Source organism: Falco biarmicus, chromosome 4 (assembly GCF_023638135.1).
Source record: "Falco biarmicus isolate bFalBia1 chromosome 4, bFalBia1.pri, whole genome shotgun sequence".
Lineage (NCBI taxonomy): Eukaryota > Metazoa > Chordata > Aves > Falconiformes > Falconidae > Falco > Falco biarmicus.
This window is the reverse complement of record NC_079291.1, coordinates 4013374-4041175: the sequence shown is the minus strand read 5'-3', so window position 1 is coordinate 4041175 and position 27802 is coordinate 4013374. Positions and strand designations below refer to the sequence as shown.

General features: G+C 40.6%; 1 protein-coding gene across 1 annotated transcript in view; it reads right to left on the bottom strand.

Moving 5' to 3' along the window:
- Window positions 1-13035: 13035 nt before the first annotated feature.
- LOC130149188 (cyclic AMP-responsive element-binding protein 5-like) overlaps window positions 13036-27802 on the bottom strand; it is a 40677-nt gene continuing 25910 nt past the window's right edge. Inside the window, exon 3 of the mRNA XM_056338536.1 lies at window positions 13036-13212. Within this exon, the coding sequence (XP_056194511.1) occupies window positions 13036-13212 (177 nt within the window). The remainder of the gene's footprint in view (window positions 13213-27802) is intronic.

Below are 27802 nucleotides of genomic sequence, written 5' to 3'. Positions count from 1 at the left end.
GTTGGCGCCCTAGGAAGCTCTTCCTCCAGGAGAAAATACAAGACAGACAAGAGCTGTGGGCCTGATCTCTTTCCCCAACACAGGAAGACCTCCCAAAGTCCTGGAAAATCATTGCTACAGAGCAAAAATGAGCCAACTGAATGATCCTGGTGCTAAGCAAGCCAGTCATTTTGTTCCCTTTGGGTGTAAACTACATCACTCTCCTGAAGCTAGATGCAGGGCATAGGCACATCTGGCACTGTCCACTTCCAGCCCTCCAGCCAGGACTTTCCTTCAGTCTCTTTGTTCAGCAAACCGAGAAACTCAACACTTACACTACACTAGTTGAACCTCTATTTGCTCCACACATAAGGCCTATCTAATGCCAGCAAGCAAGGAGTGTTTGTGAACAAAATTCTGGACACACTCTATTGCTTTTAAGAAAGGGGACTGCAAATAAAACACCTATTTTCTTATCCTCACATACTCATGCTCTTACTGTGCCAAGTATTTTAAATGTCAGCTCCTCGGGATTATCTCAGAGCTGTATGACCAACTCCCAAACTATGTACATCAATGGGAATATCAGTGGTTCCACAGCACATTCAAACTCACCCTGAAACACTGCAAATGAAAGACTGTGGGTTTAGGATCGCTTTTTAAACCAAACATTTATTTTCAAAGATAAGAGAATGGTTATTGCCATGCTAAAAGCTGAATACAAAATTACTATATATATGGTAGCTTTAAAATATATCACTCATTTATACTTCTTTAAGAGGAAAAAAAATTTGGCTGTAGTTGCAATCAGTCTTAATTCATTCTTTATTGCTGCTCTGGTTCTGTGTTATTTGAGCTGGTTTAACTGTTAAAAGCGTTTCAAATGTTCACATGGTCTGCATTAGGTTACAGAATAAAAGTAAGTACAACCCACCAAATGTAACTTTCTGAAATGTAAACCACATGAATTTGATTTCTTTGTGGTACAACTTTAATTGGGTTCAGAGGTCTTTCGGTCTTACCTGTCTATCTGCTCTCTGATGGCCCGACCTGATAAAGCTAATACAAAGAATCTGAGAATGTGATCCAAACTGATTATCCTCAGTTACAGTACATGGCTTTATTCTTGACAGTAACAGCCCTTTAGCCTATTTCATTTTTAGGCTGCAAGTTTGAACCCTGGAGACACTACTGAACTGGGAGTGGAAATGTCACAGCTTGTAATAAAAGATCACGTCCCCTTGCAACTCTGCAAAACTAGAGAACCAGAGGGAAAGAGAGCATCTAGGTGCAACTGTAAGAGATGACGTATCCTAGAAAAAATGAATGAGCGTGTGCATATATGTATACCTTGCACTGTCACAGCAAATGTCAATACAGAGACATCCAACACACCCTATGTTATGGAGAAGTGACTGCAAACAGAAATTACAACAAAGCCTGAAATCTTCAGGGACTGATCTTCAACTGATTTCGGATTGTAATTTTTTTTTTTCTTTTGACAATACACTGCATTGCCTTAATGACAATAACTCATCAGTTGCTCAAGTCTCTGTTGCACTGCCTTGTGCTACGTGCCTTGCTGGAGTGAAACAACAGTATTGCTGCTTCCCATCCAGAAAAGCTCATCATATCTCAGTAACAACATGGAAGGCACTGTACAACAGGTATACTCACCTTGTAATCCTGTGACCTAACTTGTAAACAAAGACCTGCATCAGCTTCTGGGAGCAGTTCTTGGCTAAAGCAGACAGCTCAGGGGAAATGTAGGAAGAAAGGGAGCAGCATGCTGAAATACTAGAAGTCCCTTTGCCTGGGTAGCTTGTTTTCTTGGTTTGGGAATGCACAGCCTCAGTTTTGAAAAAATAGCATAAAGAAGTGCCCATAGTTCTTGGAAGAAGACACCATAGAAAGGAACACTCAGCAGACCCAGTAATAACATAACCCAATATTGAAAATTACTCAAGTGTAACTTCCACAGCAATTCAGAAGTTTCATTCAAATAAGTAAATCACTAACAAGTAAAAACATTACAAGCCATCATCTAGTTCAGGCAAATTACATTCTCTTTTCCCTACTGGAAAACAAAAACAAAAAAATAATTGATTTTCAAAGCCAATGTAGTAAATTTTTTTAGGTTAATATTTTTCATCCTATTCCCCCAAAGCTGTTGCTGCCTTTATAATTTTTCTACAGTTCTATTACAGTGCACTGTTCTGTACTGGTAGAACTGTTCTTCCAAGTAATTTCCACTGGTGAACATACGAGCGCTAACAAATGAGGTCCTTTAATTAGTTCCAGGTTTTTCCAATAAGCGGTGTTGGCAATACAGCTTTTAGCAATCTGTCCATCACACAAATAACAAGGCAGGGCCTGTAAACATGGCAGGGGTGTCTCCATTTTCCTGTTCGTATAATGGGCAAGCAGGAGTAAGAAGGAAATGTATACCTCAGTGGTGGGTTTTTATTGTCAACATGGAATAGTTTTTTTGGCTTCGAGTCATTTACGCTGTCTTCAAGGACACATCTTACCACTTCCCAACTCAGTCATAAGGAAAATTGAACATTTCCAAGGACGTTTCTTCCAAAACAAAAATTGATTTTTTTCCCCCCGGAGGTTTTAAATGTGGTTTTTTGCTTTTGTTCTCAACCCCGGTTTTCTTTTATATATGGGTTTTTGTTTCCCTCTGCATTTATGGGTTCTGCCTGGGTCCAATATTGTTTCTAGCATTTGCTTTATAGGAGTTAAGGCCTCACAACCCTTGATGTTGCATTAATGTGCAACAAAAACCTCCATGCTACTAGGCTGTGTACAGAAAAAGACCAGACTGGAAGGGACCCCAGCTTTCCCCATAGAGAAATATAGTTTCACTTGATGGCTTCTGGAATGAACTTAGCCTATTATGTTTTATATGGATTTTGAATAAATCCTCTGAGTCACAAATTTCTTATTGGAACAATAGACCTATATACAGGCCAGGGGGAAATCTGGAAGCAAGTATGGGTTTTCTTCCCTGTCGTGGAGCCCAGAATCCATATCTTTCTCCCCATCCATTTAGTATGGCACAAAGGGAACTCACTGCCTGCTTTCTTCCAGCTTTCTTTGCTACTTCACGGTAGAAATACTATGCTGCTTCCTATTTTATTTCCCCACAGATCAAACACAAATCAAAGACACTCCAGGTCTCTTTCCTCTGCAGGCCTGGAATGGACTGCAGAGAAAGAAGAAATTAAAACAGACTATAAAGGAAATTAATTGTAAAGAGGTAAAGTTTTCCACAGAACTCTTCCATTTAGCATATGTATTAACCAGCTTTGATTGTATAATCTACTGACCATTTATTTTCTGAAATATAACCAGTTCCAGTTCACGTCTTCAAATCTAGCATATTTCGCCCAGAATCGGCCACCCTTAACAGCCTGTTGAGTTTAACAGACCTTCTTGTTTCAATTAGTATTTTAAAACTACTGCTGCCTTTTGCCCACTTTCATAATGCCCATTTACATGTGCTGCCCAAAAAAGTTACATCAACAACACATAGCGATAATGAATTAACAAAGTCCAGCATATCCAAAGAGAGATTTCTTCAGGCACATTAAGTCAGCAGTTTCTCTCTCCAGGGGCAGTTTCCAGTAACAGCGCAAAAACACTTGCTAAGAACACAAGCTTTACCCACGAGTACATCAGGAAAGCTTTCTGCACGCAGCTTTGCCCAGATGTTCCAGGAGAGCATCACCACTGAGATCTGTGCATCTCTTAAACATCTTCGAGTGCAAGATGTGGGACAACCCTACCGCACATTACAAGCCAGGGAAAGATGGTATGAGAAACCACCTGGCAGAAAGGGAAGCCAGATGCTCAAGTGTAGCTAGCACTTGCTTCCAAAGTGTTTGAAGGATTTAAAGCCCTCCCACCAGCCCAGACAGCACCTTGCAGCTGAAATGCAGTGGCATGGTTGCTCTCTAGACACCAGAGACAGCAGTCTAACTAAGACATGACAAGCAACATCCCCTATATAAGGACTAATATAAAGGGAGAAGCTTCACTGATTTGTTGTATAAATGCCAGCTACAGGTGTGAAACTGGATGCTCACAGCAGCGCAAGCTAAAAGCCCAGTCAGCTGAGATTTAACCAACCTGGATAACCATTTCATTACTCTTTAAGAAACTTCATTATGTTCTCTACTTGTATTCTTTTTAGGTCATCTAACTTTCAAAGGTGGGGTCATCGTGTCTTTGCCTAGGAAATCATAGACATCTCTGTGAGGGGAAAAAAAGGAAAAAGAAAAAAAAAAAAAAAAAAAAAAAAAAAGAGATATGTTTGAAGATATCCAGGCCCTAAATAAAAATGCTTAATGTGTCAGGAATGCTGAGAACAACATAGCTCTAAACAAACAATGAATGGTCTTCACAGAAAATTGTGAATTTGTCAACACACTATAACACCAAAAATGTCAGGTTGTACATGAACCTGCACCAGGGATCTTTAGGGACTATTAGGTGTACATAATCACTCTCAGAACTGCCATGAACTGAATAAATGGTTCAGAACAACTGGTCTACTAAGAAGTCAGGATTAACATATCTGACCTCTAACCAGGTCTAGAAAATTTTAAGTTTCTTAAAGAAAACTTACAAGGATCAAAAGCTACTAATTTAATTAAAGAAATCATGGGACTAGAAGCACCAGAAGAATTTCTGTCTAGGATGATTTCATGCTAACTGTGCCTTTTTGTTATCTCAAAAAAAAAGAACAAGAGAAATATAAAGACACAAGTAAGAAAAGGTAGAAAACAAACAACAGACACACCTTTTTTCTTATATCAAATGTTTGATATGGACACATGGTATTTCAATTTATAGGGTTAAAAAGAAGGAAGAATGTTATTTTGAGCCTTTACATTTACAGCACCAGTCAGCCTGGATGCTACGGTTAAAGAACTAGGTAAAAGTAACATAATATAAATCAGAATTCCCCAGGAAGTACATACAATTCTCTAAAGACTGTCAAATAAGCTAGGGATTTGGATTTCACTCATTTGGAGAATTGTCCACTGAAAACATTTTATTACCTTGCCAAGATTTTATGGACCCTATCAGAACAGCTGTGATTCACTTCACTTGCAGCAGAGGAAGCTGGTAATAGCTCAAAGATTGCCCCCTTCATTTCATAAACCAATTAGGACCTGGATCCTACAACTGGAGTAACACAACCCCTTTCTTTACTGGCAAAATTCCACTTCATTTATGTGAGCTCGGAATAAACATCTCTGTTGGCAGAATACAGATGCTCATAACAGCAAATGTTTTTAAAAAAAACACTGTAATTTTTTCCTTCTTCCAAGGAACACTCTTCCTGCACCCATCAAAATGAACACTTCGCAATCTACCTGCAGGTTCTGCCTAGCTACCAGTTCCTTGCTCACCTCAGCAATTTTTTACTAAACATTGCTAAGAGAATTTAAAATCATGGTTTACCATGGGGAACTTTGCTAGAAGGTCTCCAAAGCGACAGATTCCTTTAAATTGTATTTTCTTTCTAAATCAAGCACGATTTCATTTTTTTAACAGAAGTCATTTTGGTGATGTCATCTTATATTTAACTATGCTTTTGATTTAAATTGTATTTTGGTTTATTTGTTTGTTTGGGTTTTTTTCAAACATGCATTTGGCCTGTCTGTAAGTATAAATAAAACCATATATATGCCTTACATGGCACCATATTGTACCACTGATTTCTAAAACTCACCTCATCAATTAATAGGGAAGCCTACTTTTACAGGTGGTAACATAGGATCCATATATTTTACACATAGTCTGTAATTTCTGTGTTTTCCCCCAGGTATTTATCTCTGAACTATTGTCATTGGTTTTCAGCCAGGTTCCAGCTTAAAAAAAAAAAAAAAAACAGCCAGAAAAAACATTAACACTTTACTAACTTACAGTAGTTTACTAACTTACAGTATGTTTTTATATGTCTTTGAAAGCATTCAAAAAGACACTGGTAAGACAAACCGTATAAAACCAAGGTGGTTTCTGTTCAGCACATCAATGCCAATTCCCTTATTGAAACAGATACAAACATAACTTCTTAGTGGGTAACTAAATTTTTATCAGAGTTCTTTGCACGTAAAGGTCTTCATTTTTTTACTCACTCATTACAGCCACTGTGCCACCCCCAGGCAAACATTTAAGCCCTTCTTTGAACTGACATGGTGTGAGGCAGCATCCCAAAGTTTGCTATTTCTCTGGAACCTGCAAATTACTCTCTTAAACAAAAAGAAAAGAAATAAATAAAAAAGCCTTACACCAAACAAAGTCTATATTGTTTGAGTTAGTGCTTTACTGTGCCTTAGTTACCTGTCAAACAGGCTGACACTTGGATAAAACACATACTGGAATCACCCATCAGGGCAAGTTAAGTGCAAACCTGTGATGAAGAGCAGAGCTATGCAATTTGGCTGTGCCGAGCTCTAATGATCATTTCTGGTCTAGGAAAGCTTGATCTGTTGCATCAAACCGACTGCAATGAGATCCTCTTCCATCCGAAAATGATTTTACATCTGTTTTAGTTCAAAGGGTCATATAAATCAGAAGCTCTGACTATAAATTTTGATAACACCTTTAAAGAAGATTTATACAGTGTGTATTTTTTATATATATATATACACACACACACACGAGGTATGTAAGATACCAAGCACTAAAATTAAGCAATCAATGCTGTATTTTCCAAGTTCTGTATATCATATTTTAAGTCCTATTTATGACTTACTCTGATGTGAGAGCCACCCTATGTCCATGAAAGCTTGGCATTTCTGTTCAGATACAGTTATGGGTGCAGCACGCTATTCTGACCTCCCGTTCCTATAGTTCTTGGGCAGGACAAGCTTTCCAGAACGGAAACATCATGATCCATTTCTTAGAAACCACTTCTAGAAGAACTGGCTTGAGCGTGGGTTTGCTGCCTATCTGAAATGACCATCAGGAGAGGGAGAGGGCTGATTCCTCTTCATAACAAAAGACAACCATCCTAATGAGAGTCGATGGCCAGCAAGTCACACAATATCCTGACACTTTTTTGTGTGTGTTCCTGCTGTAAACAAGCAACACTTCTAATAAGCTTAGGACTTTTGTCAAGTAGAAAGTATGAGGCATAAAATATTGTGGTTATTAATAAATTTAACCAACATGTAGAACAAGCGCATAACTTTCAGGGTAACAGCTGACTTCAAGTCAGATAAGGAACACACTAAACCTTCTCCATTCCTGGTTGACAGGCTATTTATTATCTGGCTAATGATCCTCCTTTCAGACCCCTGAAAGTCATCGTGATATATGTCAGTACTTTCTAACCCCTCCCTAGGCCTTACAGCAAGAAAGGGTTTTTGGGAAGGCATGGGAGGATGTGGTTGGGGATGGAAGAGCGATGTCGTGAACAATCACCCCTTTGTGCGGTGTCTGACACACAGACCAGCGCCGTTTGCTCTTTTTCTTCCTGACTCAGCAGTGTTGGGAGAGATTGAGTCAGCAGCTCCTCAACATGCCGATGCAAACAACAACAGGGGAGGCTGGGGAGCAGGCAGAGCTTCCATGCGTCACATGCGGAGTGGCACAGTTTGGTCTGCAGGTCAACGTGCAGACCTGGGCAGCTGCTAGCTAAAACGGATGAACCAGCTTGAGAGGATCCGTCTATCAGACTCCCATTTTCTTCCACACCACTCTTGTCTACTAGCCGTAAGCTATGAGACAACTTGCTCCTGTGAAGGGCTTACTTGTCGTAATTTCCTAAGTAATTCACCTGAGCATCCCAGAGACTTTTGGCTACTGCGCACATGTGGCTTGATAGGATTCCGTGTTAAGCCTGGCCAAGGTCAGTGTAGTAGAAGGGACTACAGAAAACACGCCTGAGCATAAACAGAAGAAAAAGAAGCAGGAGCATTAAACAGAGACTAAAGCCCAACTTTGAATACAAAGACGGGGGAAAAAATATTTGGACAGAACGGTGCTGTCAGATGCTTTCTCTTCCCACCTCTCTCTCCCTTTTCCTGCCCTTCCAGTGATCTGACTGATGTTCTTACATCCTGCGCAACCAAGGCATGGAATGGATCTGATCAAGTAACTGAGAGGTCATTTCGTACTTCATTTCTCACTGCACAGTTCTTCTCATCTAACAACATACTGTGGTGCTTCAGTTCAAATACATGAGTTGGAACAGAGGCTTTTATCCCCAGTTTCCTGGAAAGGGAACTGGTCTTTGAATTTAATAAAAGCACATCATTCCATGGCCTCTTTGATGCTATGCACTCCTCCAACTTACTAGCAGCTTAAAGAGATACTTTCTCTAGCATGTACAAAGACCCTTCTGAGTTACCAGCCTATTTCAAGTGCCTTCCAGAACTAGACGTATTATGGACGTTTCTGCCCATGAACATCTCTTACAGGAGACTTTCCTGTTTCTTCAAGCTATAAAGGATGATAGCAGGATACTGTGAGAACTCAACCAGCAGCTGCAGTCTCAGATAGCTTGCTGCTGCGGTAAAATCCCTGTGCCGGCCACAGAACAGCTCTGTCCCTCTGTCATTTTGGGTCCCCCAGATTAAGGCTACAGCTGAGAAGGTTTTTTTCATTTTCTCATTTTCCCCATCCCCAAGGCCAGTCACAATGAGTTTGCTCTTCATTGTGTCACCAAACCTCTGTTAGTCCCATTACCTGCAGTTTTCATGACCACTCCATTTCCCATGCCCCTCTGCTTGGAAAGCGTTTGAACCCCACAAAAAGATTATAAACTGGAAACAGAGAAAGACGTATGGCATCATGAGAAGGAAGAGAGAGGCACAGGAAAGAAGTGCACAGGTGTTAAAACGAATGCTGCATGTGGGGACTGAAAGGCTGTCCTCCAACTGGCACCATGATTCTTTGGTACTACAAAGGCACCAGAGGCATCTTCCAAACCCCTTTTGTTGCCTTCTCCTACCTGCTTGCATTTCACCAAATGTGGTTGCAATTTTTTCCTTCTGATGCTGTGCCAGAAGACCATCTTATGTTGATTAAAATGCTCTACAACACTTTGAAAACAGATAATCTACATCACATGGTTAGTGCTCTATGTCCACTTCAGAGTCAGAGTTCACTGAAACTGGACTCACATCTCCCTGTCCATTTAGTAAAACATTAAAAACTGGCTAGATCTGTGACAACCCTCAGTCCTCCCGTGTTCTCTTTCAGCTACAGAGATGTACCAGGGAGTTTCAAGCTGGAATAATTACTAGTTCTGTCTGCCACTAGCTTGAAAAACAGCAGCAGGTTACTTTCTCCAGGAATGCTGAGCTGTTAGGCTGCAGCCACCTACAGTCTTTGCTGGTCTGAAAAAGCCATCTTACCTAGCAAAAGACGTGCCCAGATAAAGCGCCCAGTGTACTGCATTGTCACCAATTTGTCTGACCATAATTTTCACATACGTGGCTGAATACTCAGTCACTGAAAAAATTGAGTTATTTAAAAAAAGACAAGCACTGCTATTGTACAACCTAGTTCAGAGTCCTGTATCTTGAGCTGATTCAGCTTATCTGCCTTTCTATACCTTTGACAAATGCATGTCGTATATCATTTTTTCTCCCCTTCCTCCATATGCCTTACTGCTTTTCCTGCATCTTATCTCTAAATGATGTGCTATTAATCAGCCAAAGACACCCTTCACTGCTAAGTGTTCCTCAACTGATTTTTCATCAGCACAAGTAGTTACTAGTTACAGCATTCCTCCCACATGCTAAAGCTTGGGGGGGAGGGAGAAGGGATGGCAAGGAGGCTAGAAAGACTGCCTCAATGCATAAATACTATCTGGGACCTTTATACCAAACTGTCAGTTTGCTGTAATGATAATGTTGCTGTTTGTTCTCAACCAAGGTACATGGTGGGAGGAAAGTGGGACTGCACCCTGTCTTATTTTTTAAGTTATTAACCTTCATGCTCTTCCCTTTTTCTGATTAACTTGGCTGGATGCCCGTTCAGTAGTAGCTGAAGCTTAGTACCTGAAACAATGTGTGTATATACACTGTGCCAGTAAGGCTTGCCCAACAATGCTCATTTTGTCATGTTTTCCCATGCCTTGTGTCAATATCTCATTTTATATGCAAGCCCCCGGAGCCAGAGTACAGGACCGGGAAAAAAGAGGCGCAGGGGAAGGGAGAGGGGGAGAGGGATGGAGGGAGAGGGCAGAAAAAGACGGAGAGAAGAAAGTGGGGGAAAATTACATCCCTTGGGAATGTCAGCTGCTGTGAACTCGCCCAGTCCTCACCACGAAACCAGCTGCGTGCAGGCACAGGTGGGTCCCATTCTCTGTTACTACAGCACAGCCCATGAGCAGGGTCTAAATGAAGACTTTCATTGCTATTCCCTGTTTTCATTGGAGTAAGTCCATCACAAACATTTGCAGGTGGCTTGGCCATAGTCTGACACTAAAATATTTTTGGTTGTGATAAAAATCAGAATATTGCTACAAGATGGTTCTATATAACCTTTAGGGCTTAATCCTGCTCTTACAGTGAGAGTTTTACCCCGTTGCTCTCTGCTGGTTTTATTGCTCATTAAAAGACATATTCCCTGGAACAATTCTTCACGGTAAGGACTCATCTACCCTTTGGGGCAGCTTCAGATGGGTGTTTTTTTTTTTAAAAAAAAAGGGAAAACCCAACCCAAAACCACTGATTTAAGCACCTCAGAATTTGGGCTTGTTAAAAAGTTGAATCACCTCAACTTTGTACGTCCAAATCAAAACCACCAAACTTTGCAGAACATTTTCTGAATCTATCTGGATTTTTCTTCAGTTGTCTAACATGGAAACCATTGTCCAGTCTGTATTCCTTGTGAAGGGCTCTTGGATATAATTCTTAGCACGTTTAGAAGGATAAGATGAAGATAAATTGAAATGACAAGATACGTTCTTCAAATAAAATAAAACAGGCACCACAGGGAAAAGACCGAAGGAAAAGAAGACAAACAAGGATGCTCAACAATTTGGCAAGCAGATGAAGTTGAAAATTCAGCAATTATCTCCTAGGACACACCATGAACAAAAACCAAAACCTCCTAGGAAGAGGGAAGAATGTGGAACAGAGTATGCTGGAGGTCACACTATAAGTCTCATTCACACACCAACTCACACCGAGACTAAAAAGCTGACAATTGCCTCCCAATAGAGCAGCTTTAGAGTCAGACTTAGGAAACATTGGTGTGATTCAGTCACGGGGAGAATTAAGATATGTCATCACAAAGTTTCCCAAGTGAGACACTCACCACTGACTAGGAAATAGGCCTTTTTATCCTGAACTCCTCCAACTTCAGAGATTCTAATCACCGTGGCCCCGAACCAATGCAAACCTAAAACCTGACTGACAGGGTCTTGCAAAACCACATGCAGTTTTTTTCTCATTATATAGAAACAATTGTTTGGAAGCCAAGTACATTCCCATATAAAACACCTCACCACTGAGTATTAAAAGTTGTTTGGTGTTTTTTTTATTATTATTTTTAATTAGGATCTTAATTACCACTAGACCTATTAAGTCACAATTTGAACAGGAGCTTAATCATCCTTAACCAAATAATGGCATTAGCAGTTTTTCTTTCTAAAACTGAAAAAGAAACTGTTTCTTCTTCCCAGCCCCCTGTATTTGAACAGAATGGGACGTAAGACAACAACTTTCTTGTACTCACAGACCAACGGTATTGCACACGAAATCCCAGTTGGACACTGTTTTGTCACTACATAACATATACAAAGGCACATCTATCAAATATCTTTACCTGACCCATACCATCAAATTTCTATATTAGGAAGAAAATCCTGAAATAGTAGTAAAAAGGAAAATAGAGGAGCTTCTCCAGGAGCACAAAACTGGGGCAGCAGATGGAATCTGTGTCCTGTGTGTGGCTAGGTAACCCTTCCGGAGCAGTCAGTGCCACAGGCCATCCTGCCACCATGGCACTGGGAGACAGACAGCCTGCAGTCTACAACCTCCCCCAGCCACCAAGAATCTTGAAAGAAAACTCAAGAAGAACTGGATTTTGGCTTTTCAATGCCAGGATTTCTTTTTTCGATTTTACTCTGAAGAGACTGAAAGTTGTTCATCAATTATTTAGACAATGACTGGGGACAGAGACTGCTTTTGCACTTACCATATAATGGATATGACCAAATTACAAATTACAGATGATGAATCTAGGCTCCTGCTCCTTTCTTAGTCCACTGATATATCGTTTTATCCATATATTTTCATGCATACACTCAGCCTACACCCCACACACACCCCCCCCCCCAAATCCTTAGAGTTGTGTGAGGAAAAAAACTGTACCCTCAAACCATCTGGGCAGTTTCTGTGTAATTAAAAACAAGTTATTGTGACTTACGAGGACCTGATGTTTGCTGGAAGTAACCAAGAGTACAAAACAAGGATGTTTTTGTTCACACAGTTCTCCAAACATGAGCACACAATTGGTATTCAAGCCAATACAATAAGCATCCATACTGTCAATTTATGGGAATAAATATGGATCCATCATCACAAATTGAGCAACTGTTTGAGAAACAGAGGTTTCTGTGCCAAACTCCATTTATCTTGATGGTCTTTTTATTTTGTCTTGTAGCATTCTTCAGTTAAACACAGTACGTAGGAAACAGCTCAATCCCACAGAGTACCCAGGATTCCCATTGAAGGAATTGCAAGGATCAGCTTCAGAAATGCCCTTTCTTCCCAGAGCACTTATAAAAACAACATGAACTTTGAATGTAAGCAGACAAAAACAAAAAACTGGATGGAGAAAGCAGGAATTCCCTGCACGTAACAGCATTCTGCCCCTTTTGAACGAAAGCATCAGGTCTGGAGTACCTGGCTGTTCGCTCCCAGTCTGCAACAGATGTTGCAGGCATCCTTGCTGCATCCTTGCAGGATCAAGTGCAAACTCCATAACCTCAAGAACCACCACGAGGACAACATCTGGTCCTGCATGCAGCTGCTGGAGCCAAAGAACTGGAAAAATGAGCAAATGGAAATGGACTCACCCAATCTGTCGATTTGTGGAAGGTGCTTGTGTAATGACCGAACTGGACTGTGGAGATGGCATGGCTTGTTGAATCACAACGCTGGTGTCGTGGTTTGGCATCCTTGTATTTGTCAGCTGGTGAGATCCAGGTCCTGCCATTGCTCCTCCAACTGTGTTATGCATGGAGATATTCTGTGAAAAGAAGGGAAATGGGAGATGGTGAAGGAAAATGAAAAAGAAATAAATGTCTTATCTTGAATAGAATTAGAAATCTGAAAGTATCAACAATAAGAAAAGTTACTGGCTCTTGGGAAATCCCAAGTCAATAGATCTTGTTGTAACAAAGAATAATAAAGAAATGAAAAATAACTGTTTACTTTTACAGGGCAATATAAACAGAAAAAAAACCTGCAAGTTGACTAATCACTCTTCTGCGATTCTGACTAGTGATTTATAATGAGGATATTTAGCACATATGCTCCTAACTGAAGATGATATATATTTTGTTTGAAAATTACTCCCGTGGTGAGTGCAGGGCACCTTGATTTACTAGATGGGTTGTTTACTGTGTACCAGGTCTGTTTAGGCTGACAAGCAAATCAAGTTTTATAGTCCCAAAGTAACAAACAGCACACGGCAACATCACAGAACAGCTATTTCTATTAGCCTCCATATATTTTGTAGAGCAATAATATCCCAGAGGCCTAGAATAATAGCGCTGTATTTGCACATATATAACCTTTGCTTCAGGTAACTTGGAGCCCTTAAAAAGTTCTTTTTTTAAAAGCAAGTTCACAGATAACTGATACCCACAGAGCAAACAAGCCACCAGAGACCAGAATACTACTAGGGAAGGAACCACGGGATAAAGCCGTTCTCCTGTTTTGCCAGCACACACAATACACGCTGATGCTAAACCACAGGGTTTGACTTGGCCTGCGTTTAAAAACAAACAAAACTCTCGAGCCAGAGATAACCCACAGCGTATACATATGAAAAATACAGTAACCTTGAGAGCGTTATTTTTCCTATCAGGCATCAACGTGTGGATTGTTAGCAGTAAGAGGAAAAGAAACTTTCTGCTGTCACCTCACGCTAGGCTGAGGAAAAGGGGGAAAAAACACCTTTACACACACACACTCTGCCACCAAGACTCATGCAAAGCATCTTCCTGACCTCTGCAATACACAGGATTGAAAACTAAAGTTAAATTACATTCAAAATTCCCACTTATGAGCCAATTTCTCTAGGAAGCACTGAAAAAACACAAAATAATGATAGATAAAGCTGGTAAGAAAGGAAACTGTGCTCTGGATCGAATGTGGACAGGCAGACAACATACGGAATCCCAGACCTAAGAGAAAGATTGCATTCTGAACCAAAACAAGAATATCTGAACCAAAACAAGAATAAACCCTTCAGGCAACATTCCTCATGGAAAAGGAGCCAATAATTAGAGGGACCATTGAAGACCTTACTGTCATCCCCCTATCTCCCAATTCTTATATATTTCAGGTGATTTCCCAGACTACTGCAGACACAGGGACCTCTCTGTTTCTTTTAAGGGAGTTGCTGCAGTCTTCATAAACATACAAAGAGGCAGAGGTGCTGCCTACAGCCGCATGGTTAGACCACTCACCAAGTATGAAGAAGATCCAGCTCTGAGTTCCTCTTGCAGCAAATAATCTACACAATATGAATCAGGTTCAGCAGCTCCAGTATTTCTTTAGGAGCATGGATTGGAAGAGGAAGCCAGACCAAGGACATTCACTGTTATTTTTCATAGCCTGGTAGTATGTCATGACCATCAGGCAATAAAAGAGAATAACCTTAGCTATATGGAATTTTTTCCAAAAGAAGTTCTCTCTCATCTACCACATTCCTATTAAAATGTCACTTCTTCAATGGATTAGTTCAGGATTCAAAACCGCACTGACTTTTTTGATCATTACAAGATTTTGCAAAACCAGGTCTAATAGCTATCCATCTGCAAGTAAATGTTTTAGCGATATCACTTCCTAAAGCTTCTCCTTTATACTAAGTGTGTGTTTCAATTAAAACCTACCAATAGGTGATATTTACTTGTTTCAAACTTCACCCTCATTTATTGCTCCTTTACACCGTCTCCATAGTTTCTGAATCCTTCCAAACATTCTGCATTGTCTGTTTGCTTTCAGTAGTATGTTTATTAGAGCAAACATTAAATTGCAAGACAGGTATACAGTACTTGCACCTCTGGATCCATAGGGGAGCAACAAAGAAGAAAAGCATCAGTCCCCCACCATGAGTTTATTCCGCAGTGCTGCACAACTGCCCCTTCCCATTGCCAGCACAGATGATGTGCCTTACACGGCTGCTTTGCTTCCAAAAGGGGCTGTGTGCATGGAGCCAGAGCACTGGCATGAAACTGTCCAGGATGCAGAAAGCCTTTCTCTAGGTTACACACTCCAGACCACAGTTTTCCAAGAGCTACAGAACATTGATCTGCTACATGGGAGGATCTTTAAAGGAAACATGGATGGTGCCATGAGGCCTGGGAAGGGAAAGGATGCAATCCATCATGAGCTTTAGACAAGTGGTACCCCAGCACTTGCCCAGATTTTGACTGGATTTTGTTGTGCCATGGCAGAGCAGAATTTAAAGATTTGATACCAGATTCCCACGCTCCTAGATCCAGTATTTCCATTTTCTTCTCCTTCTTGTCTCCTTTTCTCCTATAATTCCAGAGCTCTCTAAGGTATAAATGGTATGAATTATGATGGGTATGAAAAAGTTTGTTATCTTACATCCACAAACTTGTAACGCTGTTCCAACGTTTTGATAATTTCCAATAAACTGTATCTTTTCAGAGAAAGTAGGCTGAATACGTGATGCATGGAAAGCAAAAACAGAATGAAAACCTGTCAATGCATCCAGATGTCCATTCTTCTCAGTAATGCAAATGCTGTTGTTGGGCAGGAACTAGACCTTTATACTACGCTGCCAAAAGAAAGTCTAAGATTTCCCAAGAAAATGTCAAACTCAGCACGACTCTTACATTCACAAGAAAAAATTTGGCAACCTCAAAATAATTTACATTGGTGAGATACTTGTGAAGTTACAGAGAAGTTCAAGCAAGTTCATACTCAAATGACAATGCCTATGCTTTGAAAGACAGGAGGAAGGTAATGCACAATAGATCTGACACTAAGCCTGTCTGATCTAGTCATATGCATCATGACATGCAGGATGACTCTATATCACCAGCAAGCAAGACTAGGCTTGTTGCGTGTGTGATGCAGACGGTCTTCAGAACTCCCAAGATGGCCTTGCTGTGTTGAGCTCTGCATCTGATTCTGAATGGATCTGGATAGGATATTAGTGAGCTCCTTGCAGACTCGACTTTGGGCCCTTATAGAAACGGGACAAATTCAGCAACATTGGCCAAAACTGAGACCTACATTTTATAGCTGAATTGTTACTTGGCTAGGCCTCCTCCAGCTCTAATTTTAAGGAGTTCTGTATGCTCTTCCACCAGGGATCCACGAAGAACATCTCACTTTGACTCCCCTTTTCATTCTCCTCCAGCTCTTAAGTCGATGGTTAAGATTAATTGATACTAGGAGGGGAGCTCCCAGCACTCCAACCCAGAGAAGTCACCAGAAGCGACGATGTGGACAGTGCTCTCTGTCTGCTTTTAACACTCCCAAGACCTGTTCATACTCTGAGAGAGTATAACACACACTCAGTTTTCTCAGAGATCTTCACAGCTGTCCTTCAGCATTAGAAAAGGGCATATAAGCTTATTAATATTATCCATTTTATTAAACTGAATCTAAATGTTCACACAGGGAACAGTCCACCCACATGCCAGGAGCTGCAGAGATATGAAAGACATCCCCTGCCCTTAAGATTCATTTAATGGCTCTTAATTAAGATCCAATAAATTAAGAAGAATTTATTTCCTCTAGGACTAAATTTCATCCCCACCAAAGTTCCCAGTCACTCCACTGAAGCAGAAACTAGGAATGTAACACTGAAGAGCTTTTACAGAAACGCTCCCCTCACCCACGCGCTCATACTGTACTCTCCAGCAGTACTTAACATTCAAATAAATAAAACAAAAACCAGCCATATCCATGAACCAGTTTTAAATCAACGTGCTTATTCTCAACCTCTCCAGCTGCAAAAGGAAATGGGATAGATCATTGGCTTGCCTTCTCCCCAGTTACACCGTATCCCCCACTTTAACTTCAGACTTTCAAGAAAACATTTGAGCATTTTTCTCCCACATGCAACCATTTAACTTTGGATAGGCAACACACTTCTTTTTTCTAAAGGCCAAAAACGCCTCAAAGTCATGCTTCCATGTTCTGGTGGAGAGGATTACACATCGCTCCGCAAGAACACACACCCTGTTGGCAAGCGCAGCAGAGAAATGACGGCTCCACAGACACAGGCAAAATACACCCCATGACTCCAGCTACTAACAGTTTCCACTAAACCCTAGTTGTTGCAGAGAAACACCCATCTGTGTCACATGGCACCACCTGCATCACACATCTCCATCTACTGAAAGCAAAGGATGAAGAAGATGAAGCCATCATTTACAATCTCATGGAATATTCTGAGTATCAAGTAAGCATGTCTGTGGTTTTAAACTGTAAGAGCTAGCTTCTGAACCAAAGCCAGCTTATATTTTCCTACTATTCTCTTCTGACTGTGAGGCTTAATGAAAATTGCAAATACCAGTTTTATACAAACTGAAGACTCATTCAGGATTGTTCTGAGTGAGCTTTTCAACAGACCGGTCACCTATAACACCTATAATTGTACATAAATATATTATGCAGACTATTATATAAATTCTAAAGTCAGAAGAGATTTGCCATGAAAAAATGAGAGAAAAATCCAATCCATCTAAACAGACAAAAGCACTTTTTTGAATTTTTTGTTTTCTGCAAAAAAATCATTAAACTATATTTTCCCAAAAAGCAACTTTAAATATTGTTCAGATAATTCCAGAGTAAAGGCTTCAACTTAAAAAAAAAAAAAAAAAGATAGAAATCAAATGCACAGAGATATTTTAGAATTTATATAGCCTGGCCTCTCAATTAACATATTTGAACAAGGATGAATATTCTAAGCTGTCCCACTTTCAGACATTTTACAATTTATGGGGAAAGAAAATACGCATTTGTAACCTAAAGTCTTCTAGAAGGCTCTACAGACCCATGGCACTCAGGGTAACCAAGACACACATTTAAATGGCAGCTACACATTAATTTTTAAGAAGTGTGCAGTAGCATCTTGCCTTATTATGGAAATCGTAACTTCACAATATATATAATACCCACATGAGTGGAAGCCACCAGTGACACACTCACCCATTGCACATGCTGTTTACACATCCAAAGAACCTGCTGGCTTAAAAACTTGGAAGACATCGTCATAAAGAAAATTATAGACTAAATGTAGCAAATAATGCTCCATCAAAATTACTGTTGAATTCTATTGAATTCTCTCCTGACAGAAGATGATGATCATCTCAAAACCAAAGTTATCAAATCTCCCCAGAAAATAAATATTTTATCATTATTCAGATCCATGTGTAAGGAAAACACTCTGATGCCAGCCCATCACAGCTGTTTCATCAGTTACTGGTTTGCAACTTCTGAAGTGTCATAAGCCCAGATCTAAGCTTGCTGTCCACACAAAACCAACAAACATAGCAGGGGAACTAGGGAAGAAAATGGAGATAAAGAATGGATCAGATTGCTAATGCAGTTGGAGGATCACAGGAAAAAGAGTCTATTACAAAGATTTAAATTTTTAAAAAAAAAAGAAAAAAGGAAAAAGTACCATTGTACAAGAGGTGGGAGAGCATAAATTTGGTGGAGACTGAAATGCAATACTACAGCTTTTTTTAACCTGTAACATCTGTATAGCTTGAATGAGAAAAAGCACTAAAGCAGAAAAAAGGACACAGAAAAGAACTGCTGGAAAATGCTGTGTAGTAACATTAAGCATAGGGACAAAGCCCTAGGAAGATCTTATTGCAGCCTGCTAAAATCCATTTAAACTCCCTTACTTAGCGAGAGGTATGAAGTCACTGAACAAGGCTGACACATAAAAATACATAACTGATGCCAAAAGATCTATTCCTCAAAATGTTTCGAAGGCAGGCAAATGCTCACTTAACAGCTACCTGATAAAAATGGCACATTACAAAAAAAAAAAAAAAAAAACCACACCCAAAAAAAACCCCAAAAAACCCCACCAAACCAAAAAAACCCAACAGCAGGCATGAATGATATATCCCAGAGTGCAAAACAACTCTTCCCTGCCCCCAGGTCCCATCTAACATCCACCCCTGAACAGGACATAGTTCTATCTATCCACACTGTGCTGGAGACCCAAAGGCCAGGAGCAGTACGAGTATATCTGACTTCTTGAACCCTGGGCACCACTGCTCAGTCAAATGTTATCAACCTGATCTCCTCGGGGGTAAAAATGTAAAGAAAAATTAAACTCCTTACTCAAAAACGACAAGTAATGATAGGCAGATGGGGGAAGAAGGGAAACACTGCTCTCGCTGAAATCATAAAGCTTTGAATCGGTACTTATCAGTCTCGGCCACTAGTTTCCAATTTTTTGGATCACAGACCTCTGTCAACCCTCTGAATTTCTCACAGAACACTCTGTGCTCTTATCATAAATTGTGTAATTAAGGCAAGATGGTTCCACAGACCAGCTGCAGATGACTTACCACAGCTTTGCGACCACCAGCAGTTCACAGATGAGAGTTTAACTGCCACCCAAATATTGCTTCACAGCACCGTGACTAGAATTTCTTGACAAAAAAGGTAACCTCCCTAAAGGCATCTACAGACTTCAGTAGCCCAAGCCCTTTTTTCAAAATGTCTTCAATCTTTTGGAGCCATAGTGAAAAATTAATTTTAATTAATACATCAGACTTGTGTACTCAGGCTGGGAGGAGCTTTGCAAAATTCTATCCGAAATATGTATGCTGTAACATGCAGGGAAACTTTCTTTTTGTTGTAAGTTAGGAAGAATCATTCTTAAATGCAGACATGCTGGCTACGCCTGAAGAGGTATGAACAAAAAAACCCTCATAAATAATCTTTTTATCTTGTTTTCTTTCACTAGCTGTTACCATGTTATCGGAAAAACTTTCTGAGATATACTGAGCAATGCAAACGAAACCTTGCCTGCTAATCTCCAGCAAACTCTGCGGTGCTGCTAAGAAGCATGGCGCAAGAGACAGGACAGGCGTATGAAGTGCTAAGCCAGGTATAAGCTGTCCCAAGGCTGCAGCACTCACCACCATAACTACGCCCGAAGTCCAAAGGACCCATTTAAGCACTGCTAATCCTCTTAAGGCCGCTGCCCGAAGGATGACGGGCCTGCACGAAACCTCCGCAGCACCCAGCTCGTGCTGCAGGCCAGTGTCCGTCATGTCTCCGCTCGGCCGCTGCCCTTGGGTACCTGGGGTGCACAGTCACCTCCTCTGGGCTCTTCCTGGCACCTTCTGGTGAAAATGCACATTAACTTCTTCCAGGGCCAAGTTAAGCCGCCCTGCCTGTCCTCCACTTTGGCTGCTGATTTAGGCAAACGCTCTGACTCCTCTGATATTATGAATAAAATGCAGGAGATTTAGAATTTTTGGTCTTTTATCTTAATTTCGGTGACATGATCTAATTACAGACATTCAGTGGTGCCCTCTAATTACCAGTAGAAATGAATACTGAAAGATGACCCTTGTCTTCCACGATTCCTTCCCCTCTTCCCCCACTACCCTCCTCATGCCCTTTTCAGCATGTCTGTCCAGACTACGCTTTTGACATATGAAGCTTTCTTTACATACACAGTACGTAATATATGGTGAGTACCAGATGTACCCACGATAAACCATTTACTAGGGGAAAGGAAAAAAGTGATATAAAGGAAATGCAATGAATGTACTTTAAAGGAGAAGGAAATTTTGGAAGACTGGTCTCACCAGAGTTTGAAAGGAAATAGCTTCTCTATGGGAAAAGATGACGTCAGATTGCATGCTTATGTCTTGAAGTTTCCTACAGATATCTCCCATTTTCCTCAGGGTTGCTTGTTTCATACACAGTTACTTGCCCAAGATAGCGATTTAAGCAATATAGCACAAAGAGTTGCTTCTGTGCAAATAAACAGCAGTGACGGCTAAGTGTGCATAGCCCTGCTCGTTTCACTCTGGGTGTTTTGCACTGCTACCACCACCCTACATCCTGCTAATTGGGAGGCTGCAAAACAGGGGGAGCACAACCGGCTGCCTGGCTCTTCCCAGTTCTGTCATACTTTATGCAAAAGCCATAAGCTGACTATTTCGTTTCTTCCAAGTTGCCTATTGTGACATTTATAAACAGGAACCTGGCAGCATGTCAATGGTGCAAACTGATTTCCTCCTCTAAATACAATTTTAAAAAGCAAATAAACAAGGTTATGCCTGCTAATGAAACATTATATGCCATGCTGGAGCTAGTTTTTCTCAAACGTATTCTCTAGAGCAGATGGAACACCAATAAACACAAAACAACAAACCCTTTTATAAAAAGCATGTTTATAAGAAAATACATTCTCCTTAGAACTTTGTCTAAGGAAAAAAACTGGCTTATTTCTGTAATGTTATCTTGGGACCCAATTATGGTCCCATTAGATTGCTGTAAACAAGGGAGCTTGCCATGAATTTCAAATGGAGAAGTGCTAGTAAGAAACTTGAAAACAAAGCAAAGAGATTTGCCAGTATACTTACTAGGTGTAATTCTTAGAGGCCTCGTTAAAATCAAGGCCTTATTGTGCTAAAACCTGTACAGACACATTGATGTACTACACTTGCCCACAAGTCTTAGGGTCCAGACACAAAGCAAGGAAAGAGGAAGGAAGGAAGAGAGAAAGTGATTCGTGTAGCCAAAAATCAGGACTCAATGGAAGGGATCTTTTCTCCAGTCCAGTGTCTTATCCATTATTTTGCATCGTTTGTCTGCATCTAATACTTATCTATGCATTCAGAAAACCAGGAAACATTAAAATATTAAAAAAAAAAAAAGAAAAAGGAAAACCAGAATTAAGCTCTACTCTGTTGTTTTGATTTTTTCCAGCACTATCATTTCATCTCTGTAAATCAGACAGAATGCCATGTACAAAGTGGGTACTCAAAGAACCTTCTCAAAGTAGGTGCATGTCAACTTTTGCAGGACAAGCAATTAGACATCCAAAAGCAGCTGCCAGATCTGGAGGCCAGTCAGAGGGTAGTTGAAAACCTGCCTTTCCTTTCTTTATTGTAAGGAGTTTTGTTTTTATCCATCATGAAACAGAAAGCTGGTGGGGGCGGGGGGAGGGCGGCAATCCTCCAGGAATTGCTTTAAACAAGCCTTTGATGCCGCTAACTGAAGGCACTAGGCTTTTCAACATTATGCAAACCATTTATAATCTGTTAATAGCAAATTCACAGAGACAGCACTTTGGCGTTTAAATCTGTTATATTTTATTTAAAGCTTCTTTGAAATTCTCATCATTGATTTCACTGGCATAAGTTATTGGCATCATGCATGAGTTACAGCAATGGCTGCTTGACTGCATTCAATGACCAGAACATTTTTTAGACAGAGCAGTTGGTAAAGGAGAGCAAGGATGGCAGCAACAAAACAGCCAGTGATTTTCCATTCGGGCAGTTTCAAGCAGAAAACCAGCAGGCTTAACTTTTCTGCTAAGAAGTCAAGTGGAAACGCTGCTACCCTGGTAATAAAATGCATCTCCTAAATATTCTTTTAACCACAACTCACTGTGGCAGTTATGTTGGGCCAGGCTGGCTGCTATTACATGGGGACTAAGACAAAATGCTGGGAAAGACCCAGATGCAAAGGCCAATAGTGGTCTCAAAAAAAGCACCCAGACAGACCATTTGCTACAACAAGGGATCACAGGTCTAACCAGCGGAGTGACAAGTGAACTGGTAGGAAAATAGTTTTGATCGGTGAAAATCATACAAGCAACACCAAAGCATCAAGCTGGGATCAAGTTAATTCACCAGACCTCCTGAGAAGTAATCACAGAGGCAAACAAGCAGTTTTGCAGCACCCATGATCATTTCAGTTATAGGCTGATGATTTGGGAGAGGAGAGCTAGTTTAGTCTAGATGTTGGACTGAAAGAACTTAAGAGAATTAAGTTCATCAGTTGGAAGCGTTCAGACAAAATTAATAATCTTTGCAGCCATGAGTTTAAAATGTTAGGGTTTAGGAAGGCAATTACACTGTCTACATAGAAGGCAAAGAAGTTAAATACACTTCTAGCTAGGAAAAGTTCACTGCCAGTGCGTACAGCAAGGGCCGCAGACAAACAGGTATTACAAGAAAGTTTTCTTTGAATCCTCAAAGGCGCTTCTGGCATTCTGTAGTCTGGTTAAGGAGAAACACGCCGCCCTTGTCCATCTCTGCCTTGGTTTCAGCAAGTGGCAGACAGGCAGGAAAAAACACTAACAAGACTAGGAGAACAAACGTGTTTGGAAGAAAGAGAAACCGATAGTGGTCACCCTGCAAAAAACGATCCATTGGAGCCGACCATTCGTTGATGAAGGCATGTGATTTTGGTCTTAAAGCACAGATTGCTAGGGATTGCTGAAAGAGGAGCTACTGCTAACAGGAAATAAACCAGGTAAGCAAGCTGGGGTGCGTTGGGACATACAGCTTCCCAGGACTGGGAGAGCAGAAGAGAACAGAAATATAACTCCTTGGACTCCAGAGGTGCTCTGCAGGACAGGTACAACAGGAACTGCATAGCCATCCTTTTCCTCACTCTGCTACAGATTTACTGCAAGACTTTGAGCAAATTACTGCACATTCTTCTGCCTTACATCTAAAACACAGTATCTTCAATAACTACAAAGTGCTTGAAAGTGAGGAGTGAATAGCTTTTAGAGACAACACAGTATACCTAGGAAGGCAATATAATATAGCAGTGACAGAGCAGAAGGGTGGTTTTAGTTAGAACACAGCTCCACAGTTTAAAGTACCATGCCTTTGAATTTCAGCCTCACAGAAATGGCAAGAGATCATAACCAAGATACTTTAACCAATACAGAAAAGTTATATGATGAATACCACTAGAAGAATAGCAAGACAAAAGAACAGGGTTTTGGTGAATAGAAACAGGAGAGCAGAGAAGGACATGTCAACTAGTAAAAGCAAAGAATTACTACATGCTCAAGTCTAGATAGCATTGCAGGATCTATTCTTCAGAGAAGGGGAGCACATCATATGCAGAAAATTGGATCCAGTTAAAGCATCCCTGGCTGTACATGCAAATGTGGGCACTAAAAATTGCGGGCCATATGAGAGGAGTCAGGCTAAAAATCTTCCTGAGGTTATACGGCAGCAGAGGGGATGAATTCTCAGTTGTAAAACTGAGACACGTTTGGCTTAGCTTCTCTTCTGACTGGAGTAAGTGGAGAGAACAACAAACAAGCTGCACTATATTTGATAATGCTACCAGACAATCATCCAGATGTACATGCTTCCAGTCACACTAATTAAATGCGGTGTGGAGCCATCCTGGGGAAATTACATACTGTTCCTTTAGAGTACCACACGCTTCTGAAATGCCTTGGTGAGGCCTCAGTCCACCTGAGAAGCCACAACGCTCATTTTCCTGAGTCATAAACAATTGGTCCTGTAATGGTGTGGCCCAGACAGCAGACAGCTTCATACAAGGAGGAAAAACATAATTCAGGCAATGGAAAGCAGGAGTTTCAGCTGAGCCATGAACAAAACAGGACAGGCATGCGTCCTTGAGGAACAACCTAGCTGCACATGGAGAACTGTTTTTCTGAGTGCTTTCCTCCATACAGCAGCTTTTGCCTACAAAGTGGATGTCAGTGGATTTTTACAACCAAAGCAACTTCTGATGCCTGAAAGTTGATGGACAGAGGAGAGGGTCAGGAATGCCAGCCTGGCTTGAGTAGCACCATGGATGCCATTCTCAAAAGTGTCTGGCTAACAGGGTATTCGCATTAAAGATAAGCATAGTACCCTTGAACACAATAACAACACTGCTCATTTTAAACCCACCTAACTTACAGTTAGGTTGGAAATTATTACTAAACAAGACTCAAAATGTAGTTGCTGTGGAGTGGCCAAATTGCTGTCTGGTTTTTATTCATCATCAGAAGACCACGGAAAGGACTATGCTTTGGAAATCCATTGGATCACATTGTCTGAGCACAAGGAAATAGGTTTTCCAGTAAGATAGTGTTTTGAAGGTGATTCTGTGCATGTTTTAGCCTGTCTTCCAGTTCTCTAGGAAAATTACATTGGCAACTCCTGGTCACAGACAGTATTTTAAAGACTTAAGCTGAAGACAGCTACTAAATAACATAACCTTCAGCTTCCTGGTGATTAGTATACAGAAAAAGGCAATGCAACCCCTGTGTGATATTCTGAAAGCCATGTCCCAAACATCTCATAACTGAGTGCCTGAACTCATTTCAAATATTTGGCACAAATTGTCAGATTTGAGATCAAAAGCTAAAAAGCCAGGGCTGTTTGTAACTCAATGCAATGTCTCCTTCAAAATGTGGGGCACCATCTCACATTTCTGACACACAGCTATGAAAGGGTTTGCAAAGCTGAATCCAGTGAGTCTGGATTGCTAGAGCTGGCCCCAAATTTTGCCCAGAGTTTTACACTTTCAAAAGATCCAGACAAGAAAGCTGGTAAGTTCATCTGGATTTATTAAATGTGTCCTGTGCAGTAAGACCAGAAGTTTTAATCCTCCCAACCAGATTTATTAGGTATTGGCAGGGATGCATATGTAAGTTTAGCATTCAGAGAAAAGCTATTCGATAGAGAAAGAAATGGGGGGGTGGGGGGTGGGGGGGAGAAAGAAAAAGTAAACTTAATAATGTTCAAAGCAAAAAAAAATGAATAAAGATTTGTGTGATAGTAGGGAATATTCTTTGTTGTTCTTTTAGATGATTTGCTTTAAGGCAGAAATATGATAGTCTGAATTTTAATAAGATATGGCAAAGAGTCTGTGATGTAGGAAGTCTAAAATTATTATTCTTCCTTCAAAAAGGACAGACAACGTACTACCCTACAATACTTGGTCTGTCTCTTCTTACAGTAAACATTGCTAATGCTCCTGGAGAGGGGCTGACCTTGCCAGCCAATTACATTATGCTAATTTGTCTGTTACTATAACTCCTACAGAGGCATTCACAGCTCAAAGCAGGACAGAGATTTATATTGTCTCTTCCAAGCTGCAGACTATGGATGTTAATCTCTCTCTCCTTCCAGTTACAACTCTACACGGCAATATCTACACGCAGCACCACTGCACATTCAAAGCGACAGTTACCGCCAGCTTTATTCAACTTAAAAGACATGCCGTGGTCCTACCCTGCCCTTTTAATAACTGTCACTCTATCTAAGAAAGCGTATGCTTGGTAACAGCTGTTTTCCTATGGTTTCTCATATGCTTTTCAAAACACTACAGGAACGCATTTGCTTGCTAGATGCTGTAGTGCCATGTCACTGTATCAAGCAATAAAATCATCAAAAGGAACTTCAACAGTTTTTTGTTACACTCATGTATTACAAAAATACTTGCTGTTTTAAAGCAACAAAAAATCACCCAGCCGAAAAGATTCAATGTAAAAATAAGGCTCGTAAGTTAGGAGTTATGTGCACTGCAGTGTTACTTAAAGATGGGATCAAAACATTGGTCTTCTAAAGACACATAGCAAATAGCAGGCTTCATGCAAGCAGTTTACAGTCTATATTGCATAATGAAAAAAAATCTCATGAGATGTGTCTTTTCTAACTGCTGGAAAGATCAGAAGATTCCCTAATATCTTTCAGTTGAGGTATGATAAACAGAGTATCAAAAACAATGGAGTCACAGCAGTTTATAATAACCTCCTGTCATTCAAACAAACCACAGTAATGACCTTTACACGCTTTTCTCCCTCCCGCCATAATATTTAGGGCAAGCTAAGAGTATTCATGTGGCCAGTCACATGTCAGAGGTGTTAAAAAGAAGCTAACTTGTTGGGCTACTTAAACTCAGATGTGTTCGGTCCAGGGCCAGGCTAAACTTTAAGCTAAATGTTCTGGTAAATAAAAGGTTTGGCTGTGGTTCTGAAACTGATTTCAACAGCAGCTGACACTAAAGCAGACATAAAAATGCAGAAAGTTTTCAAAGTGTTAAAAAGACAGTTACAGGTCAGCAGGAAACCAAGAAATACACAAAAATGTGGCTTAAGAGAAGGTCTCACAAATCTCCTGTTGGCTCTAGAAATAATTACACTGGGATGTTTGTAGAAAAGAAAGAAAAAATGATTTTTAATCCAGTTTATGCTCTAGCATCAACATCATCAAGAAAAGCATCCAAACTTTACTGCAAGACCTTCTGAACATAGCGGTATCTCCAGGTGGTATTCCAGCACTTCTCACATAGCTTCAAAAATTTTACACCTGTGTCGTTATGGCAGTTAAACACAGGGTCACACACACACACACAAAAAAAAAAAAAAAAACCCCACAACACACTGAAATTTATTATTAACAGAGAGGGCACCCACAGAAGTCCACAGAAATCTGTATCACTGACTTTGCAATTTCCAGCAGATCAAGTTGCACTACTGCCTGCGGTTAATGCAGCGAGCCACAGGCCGACTTTCAAGAAGGTGCTTGAGCACATGACGCACAGAGGTCAGGAAAGCCAGTGAACAGCAAGAACTGGTGAAACACCAA